Raw genomic sequence first — 24,649 nt, forward strand, 5'->3', positions numbered from 1 at the left:
GGCCTCATCAAAGAGGTCCCGAAGGACGTGCAGATTGTTGGGCTTTCAAATAAACTGGACAACCTGATGGATCACGGTCGGATCGGGCCAGAATGATGTTTGATGTTATGAATATTGTCATTGTATATTGCATTTACGAAGTCTTATATGGATGCGGCGGTCTTATGTGTACTTGGTTGTTGTTATACAGAATCCATTCTTCATTCATCATAGGTCGTCGTAAGGATTAGAATCGTAAGCATATGTGTCATGGTCGGTCGTGATGGAGTAATGCAATCGGCCGTCGCTGGTACACGCAAAGAAAGCGACTGGTGTCGGATATCCACAAAGCCCGAGGCAAAAAGAGAAAGATAAAACAACAAAAAGAAAGTGTACTCATTCTTCCATGTAATCATCCACCTCTACCCGCGTCCCCAGCGCCTGCTTTCCCTCGCGGATCATCGCCTGGAGCTGGCGGTTCAGCCGACGCAGACTGGCGTCTTCTTCACGCTCCATCCGCCGTTTCTGCGCCATGTAGCGCTGCGTCTCGACCGACACGGGGCTCTCGTGCGGCTTGGCCGGCGACGAGAACTGGGATTTGGTCGATCCCGCCGACGGATGGGACATGAGGGTCTTTTTCGCGGCAGTGCGGCGACGGGTATAACTCGGGGTTGTCGCAGTTCGGCGATGGACGACTCGCCGGGGGCGTGCGGATGGAGTAATGATGATTTCATCGTTGGCTTCCATGTAGGTATCATCGAGCCGGTCGCCAGTGTCCCGCGAGGAGATCATCACCCAGTTCCGGCGCAAGTCGCTGTCTTCGGGGTACTCCCCTGGGACGGGGGTTGACACCGAACGGTGGTGGCTCACGAAAGAGACTCTCCGCTTTTCCGTACGAGACTCGTCAGCCATGGTGTGAGATGGAGGAGCGTTGTTCTCGTGCGGCACGGCCAGCGAGTAACCCTGGCCTCCACCCGCATAAAACCCGCGAAAGGCACCCGACCAGCAGAAATCCCAGACCTTGCCGACGACATTCAGCACGGCGCGACTCCAGCGGACCGGGGCGGGCTGTTCGGTACCGAGGTGTGCGGAAGGATGGGGACCGGCGGCCGCGGATTTCTCGTCAGCCGGCGATGCGGCTACCACGGAGGACGGGTCACGGCGACTCCGCTTGCACCGGAGACTGCCGAGATCACCGAGGGACTCGACACTGGCGTCGAGAGGATGGAGTGGGGGCGGATTTCGATAGCGACTGGGACGGTAGATGTCGGTCTCGTCGTCCATCGGGGAGAAGTGACGATCATCGGCTGCGACGAAGCAGGGGGCGGGACTGCGACGATCGACCGGGGTTCCGAGCCATGAGCGATTCTCTGGAGAAGCCCGCGATCGTTTCCGACTGGATGAAGGGACGGCGATGGAGCGATAGAGAGCGGAGGAGGCGGACGGAGTGGGTGGCACCTGGAAAAGCTGAGAAGGTGCACCAGCGAGATCGAGCTGCGGAGGGATGGGGGCGTCGAGAATAAAGGAGCTGGTGGGCATATCTGAGGATAAACTAAGTGGATGAAAGAAGATGGTGAGTGGTGAGAGGAAGGGTAAAAAGTTGGATGAGGAGAAAGAAAAGACACGGGGCGGAGAAACGGGAAGAAAATCAAGTGGTTGGTCAGGAGTATACTTCTCGACCAGACACCGCTTAGTCGGCTGGAGAATATATATCTTCCAGCCTTGGTATGTCGGTATCTGATGATATTGTACCGGATATGTAGAAGGACTTTAGAACAGGATGAAGCATTTGATTCATTACTAGTAAGTATATTGATCCATCGTTCATGTGCTCACTGGGATGCAATATAAGATCTCATCATATAAGAGCTGGATGGAAATTTTTTTTGTATATGGCCACCGTGCTAGTCAAACAACACTGCACCTTCTATTCTATAGAACATTGGATGATCTGCCCTCACTGTGAAATTTTATTCCCAGCTCAGCAAATATATGTATGACATTGGAAGCATACATCTTTTCCTCTGGAACCCATGGCGCCAGCATATTACTGCATCCGGTATAGCGTGCCTAATCAGGGAAAGCGCTTTGCTGCTGCTTGGCATCGTATACAGAGTCATTGTCGGTGACGGCGGAAAGACCACAGCGCGTACTCCAGGTAAGTAGATAAGAATGTATACGGCCCGACTATTGCGCACGGCAGGTTCCTCGCAACGGCCGTAGATGAAGTGACGGGGGATCTGATCGCATATGGAAGACTGGACGAAGGGCGGGGGATGTTTACAGCGTCGCTCAAAACGGATTATCTGAGCCCGGTTGCTGCGCCGGGGTTTATGTTGGCCGTGGCCAAGGTGACCTTTAAAGATAAAACGGTGGATATTTGTACCACAGCTAAGGCGGTCTTTGTTATGAAGAGGGAAGCAAAGGTGTGAGGTAGACCTGAAGGCGCCTTTTTCTATAGTCTTAAATCAAACCCTGGCGAAGCTGGTCCTTGAGAATCACGAGAGCCATCTCACTTTACTGGCGCATGTTAACCCCGTTCTCTGGCTCGTTTGGTCGCTTTTCCCAGGGAATATCGTCCTCTAGCGAATTGGCTCCCTGTGCCTGCAGTCGTTTCGCTACAGCTTCGACGTCCCGCCAAACGCGTAATATGTTTCCTCCCACCACCTTGGATGCGTCATCATCATTCACCCCCTGAAGTAGCATCTCTGCCACGAGATCTGGAAATTTCGATACATCTTCAATCCCTCTCGGAACATTAAAGACCCCATCGAAATCGCTCCCCAATCCGACATGGATTACGTTATCTGGGAGTGGCAAGGAGGCCATCGACCCGGGCTGAGGCTCTTCCATATGTTGCATCGAAGGTTTCATCTTCTCCCACGCAGATCTTGTAGGATAATTTGGCGTATGCATGGGCTTGTGGCTCAAGAGCAGGCGCAACTTGGTGATACGCCTGGCTGAGAATCATCCAACAACCAACAACCCCATCAGTCATCAATCCCCACTTCTGCACTAGGAGCGAGGTGTCGCGGACAGGTGGAATGCCACCGCCCTCAACCACGTACCCAAGCGACTGTAAGGTGCGTAGTCCCGAGGCGACGGCCTTTTCGGGGTTGTGGAAGGCCAGGTAAGCAGCAGCAAGTGACAGATGGGCCGACCAAACTGCAAGGCGAGGTACCTCCGAGGCGGGGTGAGAGTAGGTGCCTTCAAGCTTTGTGATGGTATCTTCGATTGTCTGGAATTTCATCTTCTTTGCTTTGAATAATCGCTTCAGATCGGCCTGAAGTCGTGTTCGAGTGGAGAGAGTGGGTTTGTCGAGATTTTGGATATCTCGACATAGGTTGCAGTCGCAACGGAAGCCCCAGTGCTGTAGATCAACTGGCCGCCCTTCGGAATCATTGTCGATGGGTGATTTGTACCAGAAAGTGAGTTCCGTGTTTGGAGCCAGATCTTGTGTGGCACGAACAACCATCATATCTCCAATGAATGAGCGGCGGGCATTGCTCAAACAAGAATGATTAATGTATGACGCCATGTGCCAGAACCCACAGGAATTGAATTTTTTGTCGGCCTTCTGAGCTGTATCATCGCTGGACATAGCGCCTATATGACTGTCGCGGGATAGCAGAGGGCATCCAAAACAGTTCAGCTGAACAATTCGTTCGACGAGGAAGCTGGGGGCGGTTAGCAGGTGATCGTATATTAGCAAAGTTCGCGAATACCTATCTATAATCGGCAAACCATCCGCCTCCTGGACGTTGACGGGTTTGTATGTGCCGTGGTGATGATCGGCAAATGAAGGCAGCAGGGAAGGGTTCTTGTAGAGTCTCTGGACGATCGCTTCAATCAATTCTCCCTGCTTGCCAAGAGTAACATTGTCCGTCTCCGCGTTGAGCAGCAGACTCAACTCCTTGGGGGCGGTCTCGTCGTGGAAGGCATAGGCCAGAGCCTTTTCGCAGAACAGCAGATCACCAGCCTTGACGGCTTCTGTGGTAAACAAGCCCTTGCCGTGCGACTGAGTCGCTTTCACCGTCACCGGGCCTATGTAAGTGCCACGATGGAGGTGCGGGGGCCGAAGTTTCCGTGCTTCCCGCTGCATTTTCTTGAACTCATACTGGCCTGTTTCCTGTTCCATGAGCCGGGCAGAGGTTCGCGCGAATTCACGTTTGGCCATCTCATTCTCCGGGTAGTGCTCTGCAATTAGCTTGTGAGTGTCGTACGATTGCTGGAACCTTCCCAGATAGTAAAGAGCTTGGGATTTGCGGAAGAGAGCCTTCTCGGAAATCGGCGATACGTGCAAGACTGTTTCTGCTTCGGCGAGCGCTGCATCAAACTGGTGGCTTCGGAGAAAGGTGAGGGCCCGATTCAGTCGGGTGGTCATGGCCAGCTCGGGCGAGGGAGAGGTCACAAGTGTGCGTGAGTAGCTGCTATCCTTGTCAGACTCGGGGCGTCTTCACACGTCGCAGCCGGGGAGCTTTACCACTGGAGAGCACCGCGATAATTACCCTGATTGAACATGGCATTCCCTCTTTCTTTCCAGAAGCTGGGCGATCCATCATCGTGAGCGATCCGCGTTCGCCAGGACAACGGGATCCGGTCGTCACACTCGGGAAGAAACATAACGTCGGAGACGTGGTCAACTCTGATGCCGTAGTTACCATCTGCCATCACTTTCACATACGGCTCTTTGACGATTAACACGGTCCCCTCTATTAGCTCCTGTGCACCTGACAGTTCCTGTCCTTGGTTGTAGAGCTGCAGCATAAGGACTGCCCCTTCTTCATCTTCCACAATGGCCATAACGGCAGTCATAGTATCGGTGGGAGTCACTGTCCTCAGTAAGAGGTAATGTCCCCTGTGATGGACTTCGAGGCAAAGGTCCTTGATCATGGACTTGCTTAACTGATCTAAACTCGCAACGCACGGAGGGTAGGCTAGTGGGAGAAATGACGACCGAATCTTCGCCTCGGTCTCGGAAGGTTCCCCGGCGTTCATCAGGTGTCGAAACATAAACTGTGAGATGAGCTCATCTCTAGCCATTCTCGGCCTTGCCCGCATGCCCTTGCGGCTTTGTGCTCTCTGGAGGGTTTTCTTATGACGTTGGAGGTACTCAAAGTACTGCGGCAGCGCGGAGACATCACGGACGTCCATGGCGAAGAGTGGAAGCTAGATAAATCGTATACAATAGATGCTAGTTACTGGAATGTTTCCCACAAGAGGAGTGTGGAAAGAGCCAAAATCTCAGGGATGAGGATGTCGATTCGAAGCTGATGCACTGTGGTGGGTGGACCTGACCCAGCCGAAGTGAACGGGAAGACTGTATATGTGTCGAGATCCACGTATGAAAAGGAAAGTTGGAGACGACGTGTCGTCTGCTGATGGGTTCCAGCTATGTTCGAACGTGCATTCAACTGTAGCCAGGCGCTTAGTGAAGGTCACATATTGGGCCTGCGCCATGGGGTGTAATCGGCTCCGCTTGTCCTCCATACAGCAACCACAAAGTACCCTGTAACAACGTAGAGCCCACGTTGAAAGCCGGGGTTCTCTCCACCCAACAGTCCAGTATACAATTAGGCAAGTGAATGTCTCCTATACGCGGTCTCTGGAAGCCCGAGACCAACGCCTTTACATCTGCGCTCTTTGAACACCTCGTTTGGCCGAGTATTTGCAACGAAGGAGGTTAATCCGCTATTAGATCAACAGCTACACCAGCCTATGCATGCCACCTCAACCGCTCTCTCGCCAGGAGGTGTTAGCTAGGGGGACGAGAATCATGCGAGCGGGGCTAGAGGGTGGTAAGATTGTCGGTGCTTATGGCAAATCTGCGCTGGAAAAGTCCGCACCCCTGACGGCTGAGGTAAGGTCACACCCTCTACACTTGACAATGGCTCTAATGCTTGCCACTAAATACTATGCGCAGCTAGCTGAGCCGCTCAGAACCCGATTCCTGTTGCCTGCGTTGGTGTCGGCGCCACAGGAGCAACTACACTCGTAGCTCCTGCGCTATAGCAAGAAGATCACGGGGGCCATGCAGTTGGAGATCTACCAGCGGATCATTCGAGAGGCAAACTTGTCGATTAGCGAACTCCGAAAGAAGTGCCCTTAGTTTAGTTACTTTAACTATAACTAACTAACTAGTTAACTAGCTAGTTCAGCTTACCTAAGGGACTAATTTCAATCCGTGACTAACTTTCCTATATCTACCCTTAATACCTATCTATCTACCTTATACTCATCCTCCCTTCTCTCTGCCATTTCACGGAATAATGGCCGACATCTCTCACACTCCCTTGGATAATAAGGCTAGTCCAATTCAAGTCCCCGGCCTCCATGGTCTTCCCGTCAATGTGTTACTCCCCCACGATCAGTTCGCTACTGGGGTCAGTGAATCGTGGTGGCCAGTTCCCATTCTCACGGTCAAGGAACTAGCCATCATGGATCTAATTAATACCATCACCGACCGACCGAATTGGAACCGCGCCATCTTTGACCAGAAGGTGACTGCTCAGTGGCGAGAAGACGCGATGGCATCGTCGCCGCTAATCAATGACAAAACCTGGGACTGGTGGTTGCAGGAGCTGCAAGACAAGGCTCGACGGTTCGATAGAGACGGCCGTTTGGTAGTCTTCAACACACATAGCGGTGTCTGTAAATCCGATACGGCAATCCCTTCCCTGCTGGAGTGCCAACTGTCGAATTCCGTTGAAAACTTATCTCGCCAGGTCATTCAACAGAAACCAGAGGCAGGTATGACGGACCTTGTCGACCCATCTTTGTTTCCTCTGGTTTTTGGGAGAACAAAAATCCTGGTCGGAGGACAGTCTTGTGGCATGGAAGCGAATCTCTGGTCCTCATGCAATAAAAAGGACCAGGTTGTGTCAGATCGGCCACATGTGGTAGAACACGGCGAAAATTGGACATGGGAAGCCGGCGAGTCCATCTGGTCCTCGAAATTCCAGTGGCTGCCATGCGAAGTGGAGTTCACCGGTCCTCCTGGCTCTACAGATGTTCACATTTCGTCTTACATCAACAATCTCCATCCAACAAACCACGAAATGTACTCAGCAATCGAGACCGTGATCTCCGGCAGCATCAAGCAATGGAACAAAATCTTGGTTCGTAACAAGTGGATAGGCGGGCGTTGCCGCCACTGTCCTCGTGAGCCCATGCGAATCCGCACTTACGGGGTCGAGTGGAAAGCTCAGTTCCCTGAATGGGCAAAGAAATTGCCCCCCAAAGAAGACGAGGACAAGCTCCCTGCCGAGGAATACGAAGCCATGTCGGCTCTAGTGGAGACATACCTTCAGGAGCCTGAATCCACGGATGAAGTGCGCTGGAATCGGGTCAGAACGCAAAGGATCCCGCGGGATTGGAAGACCCGCTGGGGGTTGCTGCGCACATCCTTGACCAAATATGCAAACACGTTCGTCTTTGAGCACTCAGACCCAGGAACCGCGTACTCGTACGAGAATTGGAAAGCAGGGCGGACGGGCAAAGCAATCGTCGGTCCGTCGCATCATGAGTACATTTGCCATCCGGAGTATGAACATCGTAAATTCATGGAAGCAAACCCCTGGTTGGAACCGTACGAATGGATGTATGCACCAAAGGAAGAGGACCCTGCTGATCATGAGTTCTACACGGTTGCATTGCAGGATGAGTTTCGAGAAAAAGGTCTCCAGGTGGTCGTCCGAGTCCATAGCATCGAGCTTGATCCTGAGACACCATCCTTTCCCGGCACGGAGTGGCACATCGAAGGCAATGCAAATGAACGCATAGTCGCCAACAGCGTTTACGCGTTTGACCTGGAAAACATGTCCCAGCCGCACATCAGCTTCCGGCAGAGATGTACACACGATACCGCTACTTGGGTTTATGACCGAATCGGTGCCCTGGATTCAGATGACGATGAGGACACGTCTGACGAAATTTACATGAAGAACAACTTATGGGACATCAAGTACATAGGAAGGCTTTTCGGAGTGGAAGACATGCAAGGTAGTCCGGGATGGCAACAGCTTGGGACAGTCAAGATGTCTTCGGGCCGCCTGATTTCCTTCCCCAACGCCTTCCAACGCCGCTTGGGCCCCATACAACTCCAGGACAGATCCAAGCCCGGGCACTGCCGTTTTCTCACTTTGTCCCTTGTTGATCCAACCTACCGCCTTTGCTCTACGCGGAACGTCCTGCCCCAGCAGACTGGTTGGATTCGAGGCGATGGCGATGAGTCTGCGATGCAAATGGACTTGGCAGAGGCCCTTGAGCTGCGCGAGGAATTGATGAAGAAACACGCCGAGAAGGAGGAGGGCGTCTATAGGCTTCCTCGAAATATCTGCTTTTCTGGATTTTGGTGAGTGTATGGGGTAGGTAGTTAGAATGCACACATTTTCGACACTGATAATATCTCATGCCTCCTCTCGCTGCCCACAAGGCGATAATACAGATCCAGACGCCTTTGTACCAACTAGAAAACTTCCGATACAACGTCGTCCGCCGAGCCGTCGCCCTCCTTCATCAAATTAAAAAAACTCCCTCCGGGAGAAATCGAGTGACCGAGGCGCGTGCCACTAAGGGAATGCCTTTCACCTGGAAGATATTCGGAAAGACCCGCCAGAACATAGTAGTGTCTCCCTATGTATACCCACAGACTCAAACATGGCAGACAATTACCACCCTGTCGGTCAGGGTCAAGGTAAGTCGCTTCTGACACGGAAATTCTTAGCCAAACAACACAATCGAAGCCTTTCAACCTCCTACTTACCACCACAATTATGAATTATATTGTGCTGTGACTGTTAGTTCAAACAGGTGCTACCTATTGAAGGTCACACAGGTGAATTTACTCCCAGAGTACAGCCTTGCTCGAAATCAGTTTGACCAAAAACATCTGTTTATTGGTTCTAAGACCCACTACCAAGGCCTTAGCATATATTTAGGTATTTAAGATGTCTTTTACATAAGGGACCGCTGTATTTGCGGATAAAGCACAGAGACTGGGCTATCGTAGGATTCATCAGGTTGGTCAATGATATTTCGCTGGGATGGCCGCGATGCTAGCCCAATAGAGTAGACCACAATCCTGGCGCTAGATACGGTGATATGATTGGGCCGGTTGGTGTTACACGTACTAATGCATCCAATCTAGCTGAATCATGCCCAGGAGCGGCGCCTTCATCTCGCAGTCCATTACACTGGTTCTCGACCTGCCCACTTCAAGTACTTGTCCGCGCAAAGAGGTACTCTTCATACAACGACGCAAAAGTAAGCTTCTATAAGGAAATCCACGGAGGCCTTCGGAGCAACAAGTTAAGAGTAGAACCGGCTTTAATGGCCATAAGATTCCTCGCCATGTGACTAAGGCCTAATTGCAGCCTGAATTACCAGGGGCCATTGCTAGCAGCTAATCGTAAGTAGATGGATCTCCTAAGCTGACATACTATTTTTGTATTGACAGACGAGTGAGCCCCTGGAGCGAAGCGCAACTGTAGGAAAGTAACTCGTGTTTTGATGTTGTCACTGCTCTGTTCTTTGTAACCTTGCGAAGGAGAGAAACAGATTGTGAATAAGAGCAAGATTAAATACTGTAACTATTATGGAGCAAGAAAGCACAGCCAAGCACGGCGGCGAGCCGAACCCAATCGACTCCACCGGCCTATGTCTGCTGTCCTTAGATGGCGGCGGCGTCCGTGGCCTCTCGTCACTCTATATACTGAAGAGCATTATGGACAGGCTAAACTACGCGCGGGAGCAGGACAAACTCCCTCGGGTGAAGCCGTGCGAAGTGTTCGACCTTATCGGGGGCACGAGCACTGGTGGGTGAGTGGACTTGCCATCTTTGATGCGCTGAGCTGACTGCTATTAAGCTTTATTGCGATTATGCTGGGCCGGCTCGAGATGGATGTCGATGAATGTATTGACGCATACAGCAATCTCGCAATATTAGTATTCAGAGAAAGACTACAATTAATTCCTTTTAACTTTAAGGGTGATATCTCAGCTCGGTTTGACTTGGCGAAGCTAGAAAATGTGATCTAAAGGGTGATTGAGAACAGCGGTGCATCTAAGTAAGAACTATTCAACGACGGTACTGAACGTGGATGCAGGACGTAAGTGAATTACCGAGTAGGGTGATATCTCTGACAGAACCAGTTTTGTTTGTACTGCCGAGCGTTACACTAAGAATATTGTCCGTCTTCGAAGCTACAGCCTTCCTCACGAGCCAAATATCAACGCGATAATATGCCAAGCCGCCCTCGCGACATCTGCCGCCACAACCTTCTTTGAACCTGTTAATATCGGCGACCGCTCCTTTGCCGATGGCGGACTGGGCGCGAATAATCCAGTGGACGAGGTTGAGAGTAAAGCGTTAAATATATGGTGCCATGAGACGGGAGATCTAAAGGAACTGGTCAAGTGCTTTATCTCGATCGGAACAGGAAATCCCGGGAAGAAGTTATTTGAGAAGAGTATAATGAAGTTTCTCGGGCAGACAGTGGTGCATATTGCAACTGAGACAGAGAACACGGAGAAGAGGTTTATTGGGAGATAGGCAAGGTATTTCGACAAAAAGCGGTACTTCCGGTTTAATGTCGAGCAAGGGTTGCAAGAGATTGGAAGGAGGAGTATAATAAGAAGGGAGCGATAGCGGCCGTAACTGAGAGCTACCTTACGTATATAGAGCAGAAGTTCCGAGTGCGGGACTGTATTAAGAATATGCGACTTAAGCAGAGTATGTATCTTGAGGACTTTGCCTAGCGGACTAAAGCGTTGGCTGATATTTACAGACAAGCCTGGGCCTTCTTTTGCCACTATAGTACATGTACGTGTATCACTGTCAGCCTTCCTGTCTCTTGCTAAAGTGTACAGGAATATACAATCCGCGCTAATCGACAGGAGTCAGGTAAGGAGACCGTGAGTCGGCATGCTTGAGTCGGCATGCTTGAGTCGGCATGCTTGAGTCGGCATGCTTGAGTCGGCATGCTGTTGCTAATTCATCGCAGCGCCCCATCGCACACCCTGGATTGTACCTTTTGAGAGGAATCCTCGCTTCACAGCCCGTGAGCCTCAGCTTGCCCAGCTAGAAGAAATGCTATCCGCCAACGATCGTACCGCAAAGATTGCTATCATCGGTCTCGGCGGCGTTGGGAAGACACACCTCGTGCTCGAGTTGCTTTTCCGAATGAAAGAAAAGCATCCTACTCTCTCCGTTGTCTGGATACCAGCAACTAACAAGGAAAGCCTGCACCAAGCGTACCTCGATGCTGCCCAGCAGCTTGGCATACCCCGATGGGAGGACAACAAGGAGGACGTGAAGAGTCTGCTGCAGGAGTACTTGGGCAGAGAAAGCAGTGGTCGGTGGCTGCTAGTGTTCGACAATGCGGATGACCGAGACATGTGGATCGCCAAGCCCGAATCTGGGCTAGAGGCTAGGCAAGGATCCCGACCTTTGATCGACTACCTCCCGAAGAGCAACCAAGGGGCTATTCTGTTCACCACGCGCGATAGGAAGCTCGCAGTCAAACTTGCACAACAGAATGTTGTGGAAGTTCCGGCAATGGAAGAAGGCGCGGCTGCTCAGCTGTTGGGAAAGTGCCTGGTCGATCCAAAGCTCGTCGACAGCCAGGAGGACACAAGCGCCATGCTATCGCAGCTCACTTATCTTCCACTGGCTATTGTCCAGGCAGCGGCGTATATCAACGAAAATGGGATAGCAGTCGCAGACTATCTTTCCCTCTTAGCAGAGCAGGAAGAAGAAGTCATCGACCTACTCAGTGAAGATTTCGAGGACGATGGGAGATATAGAGATGTGAAGAACCCGGTAGCCACAACATGGCTAATTTCGTTCGAGCAAATCCGGCGGCGTGATCCGCTTGCAGCCGACTATCTATCGTTTATGGCCTGCGTGGAGCCAAAGGACATACCGCAATCTCTTCTTCCGCCAGGACCGACAAGAAAGAAGGAGATGGACGCCATCGGGACACTTAATGCTTATTCCTTCGTCACTAGGCGACCAGCCGATATGGTCCTCGACCTCCATCGGCTAGTACATCTTGCAACTCGGAACTGGCTCCGCATGGAAGAGCAGCTCAGCAAGTGGTCAAAGAGAGTTATCATGCGACTAGATGAGGTCTTCCCAAATCATGACCATGAGAACAGAAGTCTTTGGAGAACTTATCTGACCCATTGTCGCTACGCATTACAGTCTGGTCTAGTCGACAAAGATTGGAAAACCCGAATGGACCTTATGCGGCGATATACAATGTGTCTCTACGAAGACGGTTGGTGGGATGAGACCGAAACTTGGATTTCACAGATTCTTGATACGGACAGAAAGGACCTAGGAGCGGACCATCCTTCTACGTTGACTTGCATGGCCATCCTAGCATCGACGTTTCGCGAACAGGGTCAGTGGCAGGCCGCGGAACATCTGTTCTTGCAAGTAATGGAGACTGTCAAACGGACGCATGGAGCCTATAATTCTGCCACACTAGGTTGTATGGCTAATCTAGCATGTATGGCTAATCTAGCATCAATCTATAGACTTCAAGGTCGGTGGGAGGCCGCGGAAGACCTGGATATGCAAGTTTTGGAGATGCGCAACAAGACGAAAGGAGCTGAACATCCAGACACGCTGGTTAGCATGTCTAATCTAGCATGGACGTTTTGGCAACAAGGCCGGTGGAGGGCCGCGGAAGACCTATTCGTGCAAGTAATAGAGATGAGCAAGAAGAGGCGGGGAGCCGACCATCCAGCCACGCTGATAAGCATGGCCATTCTAGCAGTGATCTACATGGATCAAGACCGGTGGGAGGCCGCGGAAGCCCTACTCATGCGAGTATTGGAGACAAGGAAAGAGAAGCTAGGAGCCGACCATCCAAACACGCTGGTTAGCATGTCTAATCTAGCATGGACGTTTTGGCAACAAGGCCGGTGGAGGGCCGCGGAAGACCTATTCGTGCAAGTAATAGAGATGAGCAAGAAGAGGCGGGGAGCCGACCATCCAGACACGCTGGCTAGCATGTCTGATCTGTCCACCGTATGGAAAAGGCAAGGTCGAACTGTGAAAGCTATGCACCTTATGCGCGAATGTGTGCAACGTCAGAAAGGCGTCCTGGGTGATAATCATCCCAGGTCCATTTCCTTGTCTAACCTGTTGGCTAAATGGGAGGCAGAAGAAGGGGCAATTAGCGGCTCAGCTTCAGGTGTGACTGAGACAGAACACTAGTCGATGACCATCAATTGAACCTTGTACAATATATCACAAGATTTCGTTCTTAGTGACATGTAATTAGTCAGACTTTCACAATCTCACTTAGTTAGAATGCATATATCCACACTAACAGAAGTATCATCTGATTCAACATTACAGTGGAGTATTTCCTATAGATCAACTCGTTCATCTTTGGCTTAAGGAAAAGTCTCCAGTACAATCTAGGGGCCATAACAATGTCATGCTTGGTGTCCTTAGCCACAGTCTTATGGATGAGACTAACCTTCCATTCAATCGGGTAGTATATGCAGGTTTGTGGGTCGTTTTTGTATGTCAGATCTTCTTCCTAACTACCAGGTTGGAGTAACAGAAGTTTACTGGTCCGCGAGACATTGGGCTGGGAAGTAGAGGGGTAAATAAGCGCCACCCTGTCTATATAGGAGGTGGCTAAAACTAGATAGCCTGACCCGTAGTACATCTGCTTCGCACATATTACTATATTCGCAAGCCTTTCTCATTAAACTTGTTTTGCGACAGGCATTGTTTTTGATGCATCGGTCTTCTCTTTGAGGAGGAGCAATTTGGTCGGGTTGGGTTTATAGCAGCCATTGTGAGTGGTCGTCCTTGCTCTTTGGGGGCGTGATAAATGTGAATGTGCTTGCATTGTCTGGGAAAAGTAAAAGTTTAGGGGCCAGTACATCATTGAAGACAAATAGGCTCAAGCGGAAAAAGTTCGGTCGGAAAACTTAGATGTATTGAAGAAAACAACATATGGTCGAGGGCATGTTGAATACCCATCGAAGAATTCGAGACTCGGCGGTTGGAACAGCGGTCACGCAAACAATCGAAAAGAAACATGACCTGATATACAAAGACAGCGTGGCCAATGATGATGCAGCCATGGCTCTTGCGATTGGTAAGCCGCCGTATTTTCCAACACATGATGCAAAGTTGAGAGCGCAGGAATGAAAGCCGCATTCCCTTTGGCCTTTCACGTAAACAGTTATTGTCCCTTTTCGCGAAGCTTTCCAGCCACCAGATTCTCCAATTCTTCGTCACCCAGCATTGGAAGATCGACTAAGCTATTGTCCACTGTAGAATATGCCGAGTTAAATTTACCACTGAGGAGCGCGGCCTTGAGCAACGCCATGACAGATCGGAAATCACCAGGGTTTTTCGTAGATAAATCCAGACCTTCCTTGAACTTGGTTTCGGCGTCCACGTATGTCTCGTGCCACTGGCGTCCAGGTGAAGAATGTTTTTTGACGATGGAGACTATTTTCGCTTGCGTGACGACGGCTTGATGAATGAAAATATTCCGATTCTTAGTTTGTGCCGATGCATTCAGAGCACCCACAAGGGCCTTTCCAACGCCGTTAAGGGTCGTTACGCTAAAAGGATGTTGTCCCTTGTCGAAGTACTCGACCGATGAGGCGGAGAGATCCAACAGGAACGGCATATCCAGGAGAAGATCGAAGAAGCCACCGACTGATAGAATCGTGTACTCAAGTTCACCCTTTTGGGCTTTCTCCTTCAGATAATCCTGGATTTCGACCGAATGATGATTTGTTGGAAGGTAGCGTGCCCTGGGATCCGTCGTGATGGAGCCCCAATCAGACGGAATGTAGCGTTTGACCCCAGCTTTAATGCAAGCGTCAATGATGACCTTCTGCCCAAGTATCCCAGCTCCTCCAAGGGTGGCAACCACAGCATCCTGGTTTTGCAAAGCACTAGCCAAGCTGTCGATAGAAGTATAATCGACCCTAGAGGTAGATACCCCTATAGGGAGTCCACTGAGAGAAGAAGGGTCGCGGCTCAGCACTGTTACATCAAAGCCATTTTTCGACAATTGCTCAAGGACAGCAGTGCCCAAAACGCCTTTCTGTTAAAATCTATTAGCAAAAGCCATCTCCAGTCCGGAGGTACATACACCGATGAGTGCAACTCTTCGAAAAGGTGACATCGTATTGCTCAGATGAAGGAGTATAAAGAAAGACTTAATGCGTCAGGAACCCTCAGTCGTAAAGAGGTTACTTTATATACTATTCCCACGGTGAAATAATTATTAAGCCAGGGAGCTTTTTGCGTCCGAACTTTCGTGGACTGACCGGAAATATCAGTAAGCAAGTTCCCTGCTAAAACTGACATGAATTATTGAGTACAAAATTCTGCATGCAGTCCGAGCCATCCCGCGAACCAATCCTAATATCCCATGTGAAAATTCAGGCGCATACCAAGTCTCGACTGGATACGCGGAAAACAAAACTCCCTCGGATGCAAATAGGAGCCGATCTACCTAACCACACACATCACCTTCCGGGAATTGTCTCCGAAACGCGTAACTCAAATCAGAAATACATATCCCAAATGCTAGTCGTCGGAATATCAATCAATGGTGGTAGAACGAAGTAGCTCTTTACATGCCGATGACATAGTTAGGCCAGGTTGGGGAATCAAATTGAATCCGATACCCGGTTGGCTTATCAAAATGTTCTCCGAATAACGTATTTCCCGGTCGAGCGGGTATTCGAGGATGTAACAACATCTGTTATTGAACATACTACTTTAGCCTATCGTGCGGTGTCTCTAGGCCAATCCGAATTCAATCTCAGACAAGGAAGCAAGATATCACGGTGGCAATGGCTGTGGATTGATGGTATCGAGCCGGTTTAGCCATTCTAGGATTTTGTTGTTCAGCGCTTCTGCGAGTGGCAGTTGAGAGTATAAACCTATATCGGTCCTATGTGAAAACTACGTTTCTGGGCCCGCGAGAGCGCGCTCTTAACGGGATGTCATTCAGGCAGAGGGGGAGGCCTGTAATAGTGTTGAAAGAATGAGTCGCTTGGAGGAACGTTAGGACTGCACCATTACTGCATTGCCACGTATATCAATGTGTAACAGTAAATTTACACCTAGTTGGGAATAGCAAGGGAGTTATTCAGAGAATCCTTATAGCTATCGGTGTTGAAGACGTCCATCCGACATCATGGCCGTTTTAAGATAAACTAGGGGAATCGAACCTGATAGCAGAATTATCGTTTGTGAGAGAACTAGGGAGGACGTGGTATTTGCATTATCATTGGAAGAAACAGTATAATTCATGTACAGTGGCCGCTCATTAGTATTTAGAACACACAACATCTAGTCATTGGCAGAATGATCAAGCGGAGCATTGTATCATATGCCAAATAGAGACGAAGGCCGTCTATGTCTAAGCAAAGTGTCATCAGATGAACCACAACAACTTGGCCGCTCTTCACACTGACGGTTACGGTAAAAAAGTAGAAATATGACCATGCTAGCAATATAGTTCAAACGATAAACTGTTTAGCAATCTAGAATAGTTCGGAAGACAATTAACACCCATGCCAACGGCAAGACTTGCCGTTATCAGAACTCAACAAAGAAACAAACTAAAACCCGATAATTATAGGTCTGAATGTTCCTTTAACTAAACTCTGATACATTATATGGCCTATGCGATATTTCTGGAGTACCGCATGTCTCGCCGGCTATTCCATTAATCGTTATACTAACCGAGGATGTAACATAACATTGACCAATTCAGATCAGTCCTGATTAAATGCTTGTGTAAATGCAAATTGGTAGGTTTCTGGATTTAGCAGTGCAGGCGCAAGTATCCCTATAGATGAGTTCACTTGCTGTTCAACAGGAAGCAGATCGAAGAAGACATTAGCAGCAAGAGCCTGTAAGGTTGGCATATTACCCATGAGGCCCTGCGCTAGTTGCATATGATTGCCGTAAAAGGCTAACTGTGACGCAAGTCTCTGCTGTGGAGTAAGTGTCAAGGCTCTCCTTCATCCATGTGTCCCTGGACTTACTTGAGCCTTCGCATGTGGGCTGGGGTAACAACCACTGGCTGCTGACTGGAGCACGTCTGTCTCTGCTGGGATTGTATCAAGCACGATTTTTTGAAATTGAGTGCAGAGACAGAGCATGCGCTCCACATCAAGGTCTCCACGTTGTTGAACCTTGGTGAGAAACTTGACAAAATCACCAATGTGTCCCAAGTGGGATCTTGCTCGCACGTCGGAGGGCTGTTTAAGCAAAATTGCTACCAGTGCAATGCATGCAGACAAAGGATAGAAGAGAATCTGCCTGTAAAACGCGTACTTAGCGTTATTCCATCCACATGGTTTATCTACCTACCAGAGATATCCTGGTATCTGGGGCCGTAAATGCTGCAGCAGGCGCACCGATTCCTGGGCCATGCTCGTCTGAATAATCCCTGAAGAAATGGATTGTGAATAGAGAGTGACATCCTCAACTGGCAAAAGATGCGCCGCGAAACTGTGAACTGCGCTCATAGCGCGATAGAAAACAAAATGTAATATGATTATAGGTTCGTTTCGCGGAGCAACGGCCGACCAAATGATGTGGCCTGGTTGTATATCTAAAGGGACCTTTCCCTTCCAATCCTCAAGCCGGTAATCCAGCTCCATGACTGCCTGTAAAAGCTGGCTTGCACTGCAACCAGTGCTCTTTTCAGAATACAACTGATTCTGGATTTTTGATTCGATCACGGCCAGCTGGGCCCGTAGTCGGAAAACAATAGCTTCCACACAGGTTTCGGAGGCGAAAACCTTCCCAGGGCAACCGAGTGAATCTGAATTTGTATAATCAAGACTGATATCGTCGTCGTTGTAAACGGACGGCATTCCAGTTTTGATGGACATGTCCTTATCAAGTATATATGCAATCCAGAATGCGCGCCTGTGGCGCTCAGCAGTGACCGGATCCATGCCCACATAAAAAGTCTTTCTGTGAAATCCGAGCGTTAATGATAACCTCGCAGCTTCAGAAATTAGAGTGGAGGTTGTCCGTGAATCACTTGATCCTTGCATGAATAGGGCCATGGCCAGAAGTGCTTCCAGAGCCAGGAGATCTGTACCCCGAGAGAGAATCGCTGGTAACACACTGAACGAATTTTTGAAGAAGTGCCATGATAGATCGATCATTTCACGACATGAATCCTCGGCTGCTCGGGACTGAATTGCAATCGCTACTGCGGCGTTCAGCAGACCCCAGCGCCCAAAATCACCGTGGGGTGAGGCAGCATCACTTGCGTAGTGCTCATCAAGGAGTGACACCAAGTTAGATGGATTGAATAACGGCCACAGACAGTTGAAATCATCGTAGGCTACTTCAAACAAAGATTGAAGATGGCCCTTTGGCGGAAGCTCTGTAAATATAGCACTGGTGAATGGGCCGCGACGCACTTGGACACGAAGACGTTTCACGATGTTCTCATTTGGGAGCAACGCAAAGAACCTCTCTCGAGATACTGCTGATATTTGACTTTTTGCTCCACTCGAGGGCTTCGTCGTTGGCACATTCGATGTCGGGATATCTGTTTCGCAAATCTGCTCGACTGTCGGACTAGTAGAGGGTTCTCCGGGAGGCGACAAGGATGCACTGGGTTGTCTGTCTGTGCGTGCCAACGATCGTACATCACTAGACCCTAACGAAGATGTCGGGTCTAAGGTCTGAAGTTGTATGAGCCCCGAACGAAGAAGGGACGTTTCCAGATTCTCGATCTTTTTCTCAAGGGTCTGCACATATGCGTTCCTATTATAAGACTTAGAATGAGCCCAGAAATTATTCACCATGTTAAACTCACGCTTTACCCTTGCCCCGCCGTCTTGTTTGCGAATATTGACACAGAAATCCTTGGTTCAAACAGGTAGAACAACTTGGTACGTTCCCATCGCATCGCCTCTTTTTCCTTTGACACTGCCGACACGCCTTGATACGTCAGATTCCATACTAGATGCTCCTTGCAAACTTACATTGTTAACTCTCTTCTTTTGGCTCTTTGGAGCGGAGCCAGGCCCCGTACCAGAAGCAACCTCCATTGAGACGAGCTGACAGGACAGGAGAAATAGTTACTATTGCCGATGTCATTCACGGCCCCCACATTCTCACTGTCCGATACGTACCTGAGGACTGAAATAGACCTTGCTGTAAACTGTTCTCAGGATCACTCGGTGTTCAGGCTTGGCCTGTTAGCAGGGGCCCGGAAGAGTGGCTAGTCTTAGCATCATTACGGCACGTGTAATTCCGATCTACAAATGATTACTAAACAAGAACATTGGGAAATGTCGGTACGTGAACTAACTACCCTGGCAAGCCGGAAGGGGGCCTACCCGTGTACGTGACATTAATTTTGGCTCCCCAGACCCACACCCGGCAGACCGTCTACTTTATTAGTTTTCCCCCTATGCACCTCTCTACGAAGAATCCTCAAAACTTTTGTCGAAGCCGAATACAAGTAAGGGCAAGGGATGAATGATTCATTATACTCATTAGCGGTATATGCATTTATAGGTTTCACGAAAAATGCACAGATTTCCTGGCATTGTAAGTTTTATAATGGGCAGAATCTTTGGCGGTCTAGGTAGCTTCCACTATACCATATTTAGCACTAGGTAGGCAGCTTGTATTAAGATTACGACCTATATTACACCTAGCAATTTGGATCAGTTAGATATGTTTTAAATACCACTATTATTTTACCTAGGTAGTATAAAATAAAGTGACCTGTTGGGTCCCCCTCCGATCATGCCGGGGAGGGTAATCGTCCTCTAGTAAGCAGAAGGCGGGGTGGGGCTGCTTACTAGAGACGATTATGTTAGTTAACTAACTACAACTATGCGCTGAATCAGCTTGATTGTACTCCGTAATTATTAATCGTATTTCACGGATGCAAAATACATCCGCAGTGCAAGCCTAGCCTGCGCTGGAGGAAATATGAGTGTAGTGGAATTCCACCCGATTTGTATATTAATAGGACGACACATCTACTCTGTAGCCTCCTCTTTCTCTAAAGGCGGACTCCTCACCACCCTCCACTATTCGTTGAGTCCTAAGACAGCATCATTGTGGCAGATTAGGATCACAGACAATAGCGATGGGCGGCGACAAAGTTCTGGTCCTTGGGGCCACTGGGCCCGCCGGTATTTGTGTGTTAAGAGAGCTTCTCCATCGAAATATTCCTGCATTGGCTTTTTGTCGAAATCCAAGCAAAATTCCCAAAGATCTGGCTGATAACGCGCTTCTCGAGGTTAGTCAGGAGAGTTCAAATGCTGAAACTGTCTGATTAACTCCTATTTTGCAGGTTACTAAGGGGGATATGTCCAAGCGTGAGGACTTGTCTCGGGCAATCGCCAAGTCTCGCGCCATTATTTCTTTGCTTGGACCTAGTGCTGATCGCCAACCGCGGGATACCTTCGCCGGTTATTATCGAACAATCGTCCCTATAATGCAGCAACATGGTGTGCGCCGTCTCATGGCTCTGGGAACAACCGCTATTTACCGTCCCGACGACCGAACCTCCATTTCGCGCGCCCTTATGGCCGGGCTCATTCGGGTGATCGTAAACAGCGGGTATCAAAACATCATGGCTATCCAAGAATATTTCGAGTCTGTCAACGATCTGTCAATCGAGTGGACAGTGTATCGTCTAGGGTGGCTCTCTGGTACCAGCGATGCAGCTGCCTGGTCCATTGATCGGAACCAAGGTGAGGCCTACGCAGGGCCCGTTGGAGGACCAGGTTTTTCTTCGGGAGTTAACAGAAGTATTTTGGCTAAGTGGTTGGTGGATACTTCTCTGGCCCAGAACACCAGATGGGTGCACCAAATGCCGGCCATTAGTAACCCGCGAAAATGACGAACTATCAGACATTAGGGTCTGTAAGCCTATCAGTTTGTTGATTATGTGACTCATCAGCTCAACCTGTAACTAACTAAATAAATTTAAGTAAGAATCACCAAAGGAACATCCAAATTCACAGCAAGAACAGTTGACTGATCCGTTAATTAACCGGCTCTAATACTTTACTACAAGGCGTCGCTATGTCCTTAACGAGGGCACAATGCCGTATGAACTCCCAAAATTATTCTTTTAAGAGGCGCAGTATAGCGTCTCTCTCCGTGCCTTGACTCCTTATTATACCTTGGATCATCTCCCATGATAGAGCTCAAGCGAACTTCCTAGATAGGCACGCGGCATAGGGGCTGAGGTTTCCTGGTGTTGGCGCATACTGTGACGGCTCGTCTCATTGCCCAAAGAGTTCGGAACGGGATACGGTATCCCTGCCGGGATTATTAAATATATTAGGTATTGTCGTGAGGAAGCCCATAGGCCTATCATCCGTAACGGCTGACCAAGTATTATTTTTGTGTATATTCTATGTCTGTTATCTACTCCGAGGTTCTGGCTATAGGATTTGTTGGTTTTTTTACTGCACCTGCCTTGATCGTCCCAGCCAACTAAAGTGCACGGTACATGTATCCGGAAATGATCGAGCTTGACAGTCTATACTTAGCCGCTCCTATCATTGATGGGGTCTGTTCTTCTGTCTACCGATTACCATCCCCACTCCTGTACCGAAGGCATCCAGATCTGTCCGTTCTGGTACTACGCTTAGTTCTTCCTGGTCCCACGAACATCTATCCAGGTAATCGGCCTCACATTGAGAAAGGCGCCTCTATGATCTCTCGGGCTGCAAGATCCGGAGGAAAGCCCCTTTCCCGGAACAACGAAGTTAGGAGATAGTGCGTATTGGAACTCAATTTGGAGCTCATTCTATACAGTCAAAAGTGTTCCAGTGTATCCATAGATCAGGAAGTCGCTTGCCTTTAAAGTTACGACATTACCAGCGGCGACACGTGCCACAACGGCATGGAGGTTCCAGGGAGCGATTCCAAGAACTACTCTGAGTGGCTCGTTAACAACTAAAGCACGGCCATTCTGCATGAACGGCAGAGAGCCCATGGGGACCCCAATGGTGGGGCCCCACTATCCGCTGTACCCGCTGTATCCCCGCCGGGTCGACCATTCTGGTCACATTTCTCCACGCTAGCCTCGCGTCGGGTTCTACGGAGTAGAGACCATACCTTATTCCGACGACTCCCCGCCCCACTACTCCGTAATGTACAAGCTCACATCATCCCAAAGCGGTGTAGTCCCCTTGCACTTGGTGATTTTTTCCTCGGCAATCTGAAAACCGCGAGCAAGGAGTGTTCGCAGTGGGAAGCAGATTGATTCGTCCAACTCTATCTGTTGACATGCGTGCCCTGGTCTCACCTGGGTCCCCTGAACAGGATAGCTGCTTGACGTGTATGGTTTACAAGAGGCGTCCTCAGACCGCGAGCCAAGTGGCGCGGTCTAGGCGGTCAAAAAGTGGCACATAAAAGCAGATTGAGGGGGAAGCCCGGTATACTAATCATCAAGACGCTGCGTCGCGTCTAAAAAGGTGTTCTGCTATAGGATGTGAGGATGCACAATAAATGAAGCAAACCCGGCTGGAGAGTTTCCTGCAAAGTGTCATTCCATTTCTTTATCGTTTTCCTGTCCCCGGCTTCACGAGTAAAAGCGAGCTCGAATCTTTGCACCAAAGAAATACAACGGTATCACGAGTAAATAACTCGCCCACAGACCCCCTGCCATGGCACCAAACTGTTTCAGAGGACCATCACGCAAGTACCAGTCCATGGACCGAAACGAGACACCGAACGCCAGAAGGTTTTTGACGACATTCACCAGTAACGCTATATGTGCAGCCCTGTATGGATCGGAGTCGACTGCGTAGGTGAGGAGAATATTCGCAGATGCAGTCAAGCCAAGTGACAGCATAGCCCACCCAATTGCTGGTCCGATCCAATGCGTGTGGTAGTTCATGGTGAGGCCGATCATAAGGGCACCAGCAGGGCTGAAAACTCCGCCGATAGTGACTAGAAGTAGTCGACTTTCTGGGACATGGAACCCGGAGTTTCGCTTTGCAGAACGGGCGGACAGGTTGTCCGCTAGGATGCCGCCAATTGGGAGACCAGCAATCAGTCCAATCAGTGGAGCAATGCTGAAAAGGCCGACAGCTCTTGCTGTCCATAACATGGGCGGCTCTTGGAAGACGTTTGAGAACACAATGGAGCAGACAACAGTCCACCCGATCGTTAGGCCAAAGACAATGATGGTGACGAGAACAGCGGGATGACAAAGCGTCAAGAAAGGCATGTATAAATACTGAAGTGCATTTTGGTCTCGGCTCCAGTCTGAGCTTCGAACCTTAAAAGACCGAGACACCCATAAGTCCCAAAGCATGACCTCTTGTTGTGGGTTTGAGTTAGTCTCCGAATGTTCAACAATCTCAACATCCGTCTTGGAGACCGGCGCCTCAGGCCTGTCGCCATAGCTGGCGGATAATGAGTCCGTGGTAGTCTCAGGAAGCATCAAAATGCAAAGCAGCGTCGTAGTCCCAGAAAAAATCGCCATGAACTTGAAGTACCATTGCCACTCGCCGGTCCCTGTTCCAATGAGACCAGCAAGAACAGGTCCAAGAGCGGACCCGCCCGCCATGAACGCTACATAGACGACCATGGCCGAAGCAAGGCGTTTCTCTTGAAATGTCTCCACAACCATCTCGGGACCAAGGGCCTCAATGAACCCTCCGGCGAGGCCACCGACGAATCTCGTCGCCAGGAGTGAATCAAAGCTGGTCGTGTACGCGGCCCAAGCGTTGGCGGCAGTAAATACGGCGAGTGAGGTGAGGATTGCATATCGTTTCCCGATGTATTTAGCTGCTACAACAGCGAACAGGTTCTGCCTCAACTCAGATTAATTCGCTAGGTCAAGGATCGGATTGTCTCTCACCGATAGTCCAAGGGCTAGTAGAGCATATGATGATAGTGTAGAGACTTTGACAGTGTTCACTTTCAGGTCCTCCATTATCAACGCAAAAAGGGGCGTGATGCCGGCAGCAAACATGTTGCCTAACATAGTATAGACACTGACATTGAGCAGCACGGTTATCCGCCACCACAGGGGCCAGCCCTATGCGATCTTCTCTTAGAGGGAACGGTAAATACGGGTGGCGAGGATGAGACTCCATACCTGGGGGCTGATTATCGGATTGTTCGGTGAAGATGTGCGTCCCATCGTTCTGGCAAAGGACCATGAAATGTGAGCTCCCAAGTCAGGCTCGCGGGCTGTCAAGAGTGCGGAACTCAGAAGAATCAAACCAAGCGGAATGATTGATGGAAAGAGGAAGTAGGTGGATAGAAGACATGAGAGCGAGGGTGCTTCTGGGGTTAAATCCACTGATTGCCGTCTGGGGTGAGACAGGATGGCCCCTTTAGCTACCGATCTACCCGCCCTACCCCCGCGACGCTACCGAAGGTTTTATCGGGATGTGGTTCCTTCACCGAATTGCCGGTAGCACCTTAAAACCCCAGAAAAGTGATCCATTTGCAATGGTGAACTACGCAATCTGTGGGGTAACTTGCGGGGAAACACTAGCAACAGCAAGCTGAGCGACTGAAGATGTGGTACTATCTAGAGGCTCCATACAAACTGCTTAGGTTCTCCGTATGTGTGGGGGATCCCGCCTGTCGGGGCGCCAGGCCTATTCGGGTAGTCCAAGTATGTTGCTGCGGACT

At 49.8% G+C, this 24,649-nt stretch overlaps 8 protein-coding genes across 8 annotated transcripts; 3 read left to right on the forward strand and 5 right to left on the reverse strand.

Annotated features, from left to right (window-relative positions):
• Positions 1–375: 375 nt before the first annotated feature.
• On the reverse strand, positions 376–1,518 carry ATEG_01091 (uncharacterized protein; the record flags this gene model as incomplete). Its single annotated transcript, XM_001208456.1, has 1 exon — positions 376–1,518. The coding sequence occupies one exon, from the start codon at positions 1,516–1,518 to the stop codon at positions 376–378; it is 1,143 nt and encodes a 380-aa protein (XP_001208456.1).
• A 1,264-nt stretch (positions 1,519–2,782) lies between these two features.
• Positions 2,783–5,133, reverse strand: ATEG_01092 (TPR domain protein; the record flags this gene model as incomplete). Its single annotated transcript, XM_001208457.1, has 3 exons — positions 2,783–3,656; positions 3,705–4,406; positions 4,463–5,133. The coding sequence occupies 3 exons, from the start codon at positions 5,131–5,133 to the stop codon at positions 2,783–2,785; spliced, it is 2,247 nt and encodes a 748-aa protein (XP_001208457.1).
• A 1,115-nt stretch (positions 5,134–6,248) lies between these two features.
• ATEG_01093 (DUF4246 domain-containing protein) lies at positions 6,249–8,336 on the forward strand (the record flags this gene model as incomplete). The annotated part of the gene is made up of 1 exon (XM_001208458.1): positions 6,249–8,336. The coding sequence occupies one exon, from the start codon at positions 6,249–6,251 to the stop codon at positions 8,334–8,336; it is 2,088 nt and encodes a 695-aa protein (XP_001208458.1).
• Positions 8,337–9,574: 1,238 nt separating this feature from the next.
• ATEG_01094 (uncharacterized protein) lies at positions 9,575–13,207 on the forward strand (the record flags this gene model as incomplete). The annotated part of the gene is made up of 8 exons (XM_001208459.1): positions 9,575–9,798; positions 9,846–9,983; positions 10,132–10,515; positions 10,581–10,711; positions 10,767–10,801; positions 10,849–10,882; positions 10,983–12,386; positions 12,510–13,207. 8 exons carry the CDS (start codon positions 9,575–9,577, stop codon positions 13,205–13,207), a joined length of 3,048 nt encoding a protein of 1,015 aa, XP_001208459.1.
• A 988-nt stretch (positions 13,208–14,195) lies between these two features.
• On the reverse strand, positions 14,196–15,155 carry ATEG_01095 (aromatic alcohol reductase; the record flags this gene model as incomplete). The annotated part of the gene is made up of 2 exons (XM_001208460.1): positions 14,196–15,074; positions 15,123–15,155. 2 exons carry the CDS (start codon positions 15,153–15,155, stop codon positions 14,196–14,198), a joined length of 912 nt encoding a protein of 303 aa, XP_001208460.1.
• A 1,855-nt stretch (positions 15,156–17,010) lies between these two features.
• ATEG_01096 (fungal specific transcription factor domain-containing protein) lies at positions 17,011–18,822 on the reverse strand (the record flags this gene model as incomplete). The annotated part of the gene is made up of 2 exons (XM_001208461.1): positions 17,011–17,311; positions 17,363–18,822. The coding sequence occupies 2 exons, from the start codon at positions 18,820–18,822 to the stop codon at positions 17,011–17,013; spliced, it is 1,761 nt and encodes a 586-aa protein (XP_001208461.1).
• A 1,301-nt stretch (positions 18,823–20,123) lies between these two features.
• Positions 20,124–20,882, forward strand: ATEG_01097 (uncharacterized protein; the record flags this gene model as incomplete). Its single annotated transcript, XM_001208462.1, has 2 exons — positions 20,124–20,276; positions 20,331–20,882. 2 exons carry the CDS (start codon positions 20,124–20,126, stop codon positions 20,880–20,882), a joined length of 705 nt encoding a protein of 234 aa, XP_001208462.1.
• A 1,695-nt stretch (positions 20,883–22,577) lies between these two features.
• ATEG_01098 (uncharacterized protein) lies at positions 22,578–23,978 on the reverse strand (the record flags this gene model as incomplete). The annotated part of the gene is made up of 2 exons (XM_001208463.1): positions 22,578–23,813; positions 23,865–23,978. The coding sequence occupies 2 exons, from the start codon at positions 23,976–23,978 to the stop codon at positions 22,578–22,580; spliced, it is 1,350 nt and encodes a 449-aa protein (XP_001208463.1).
• Positions 23,979–24,649: the final 671 nt, after the last annotated feature.

The sequence above is a fragment of the Aspergillus terreus genome, genomic scaffold, assembly GCF_000149615.1.
Source record: "Aspergillus terreus NIH2624 scaffold_2 genomic scaffold, whole genome shotgun sequence".
Lineage (NCBI taxonomy): Eukaryota > Fungi > Ascomycota > Eurotiomycetes > Eurotiales > Aspergillaceae > Aspergillus > Aspergillus terreus.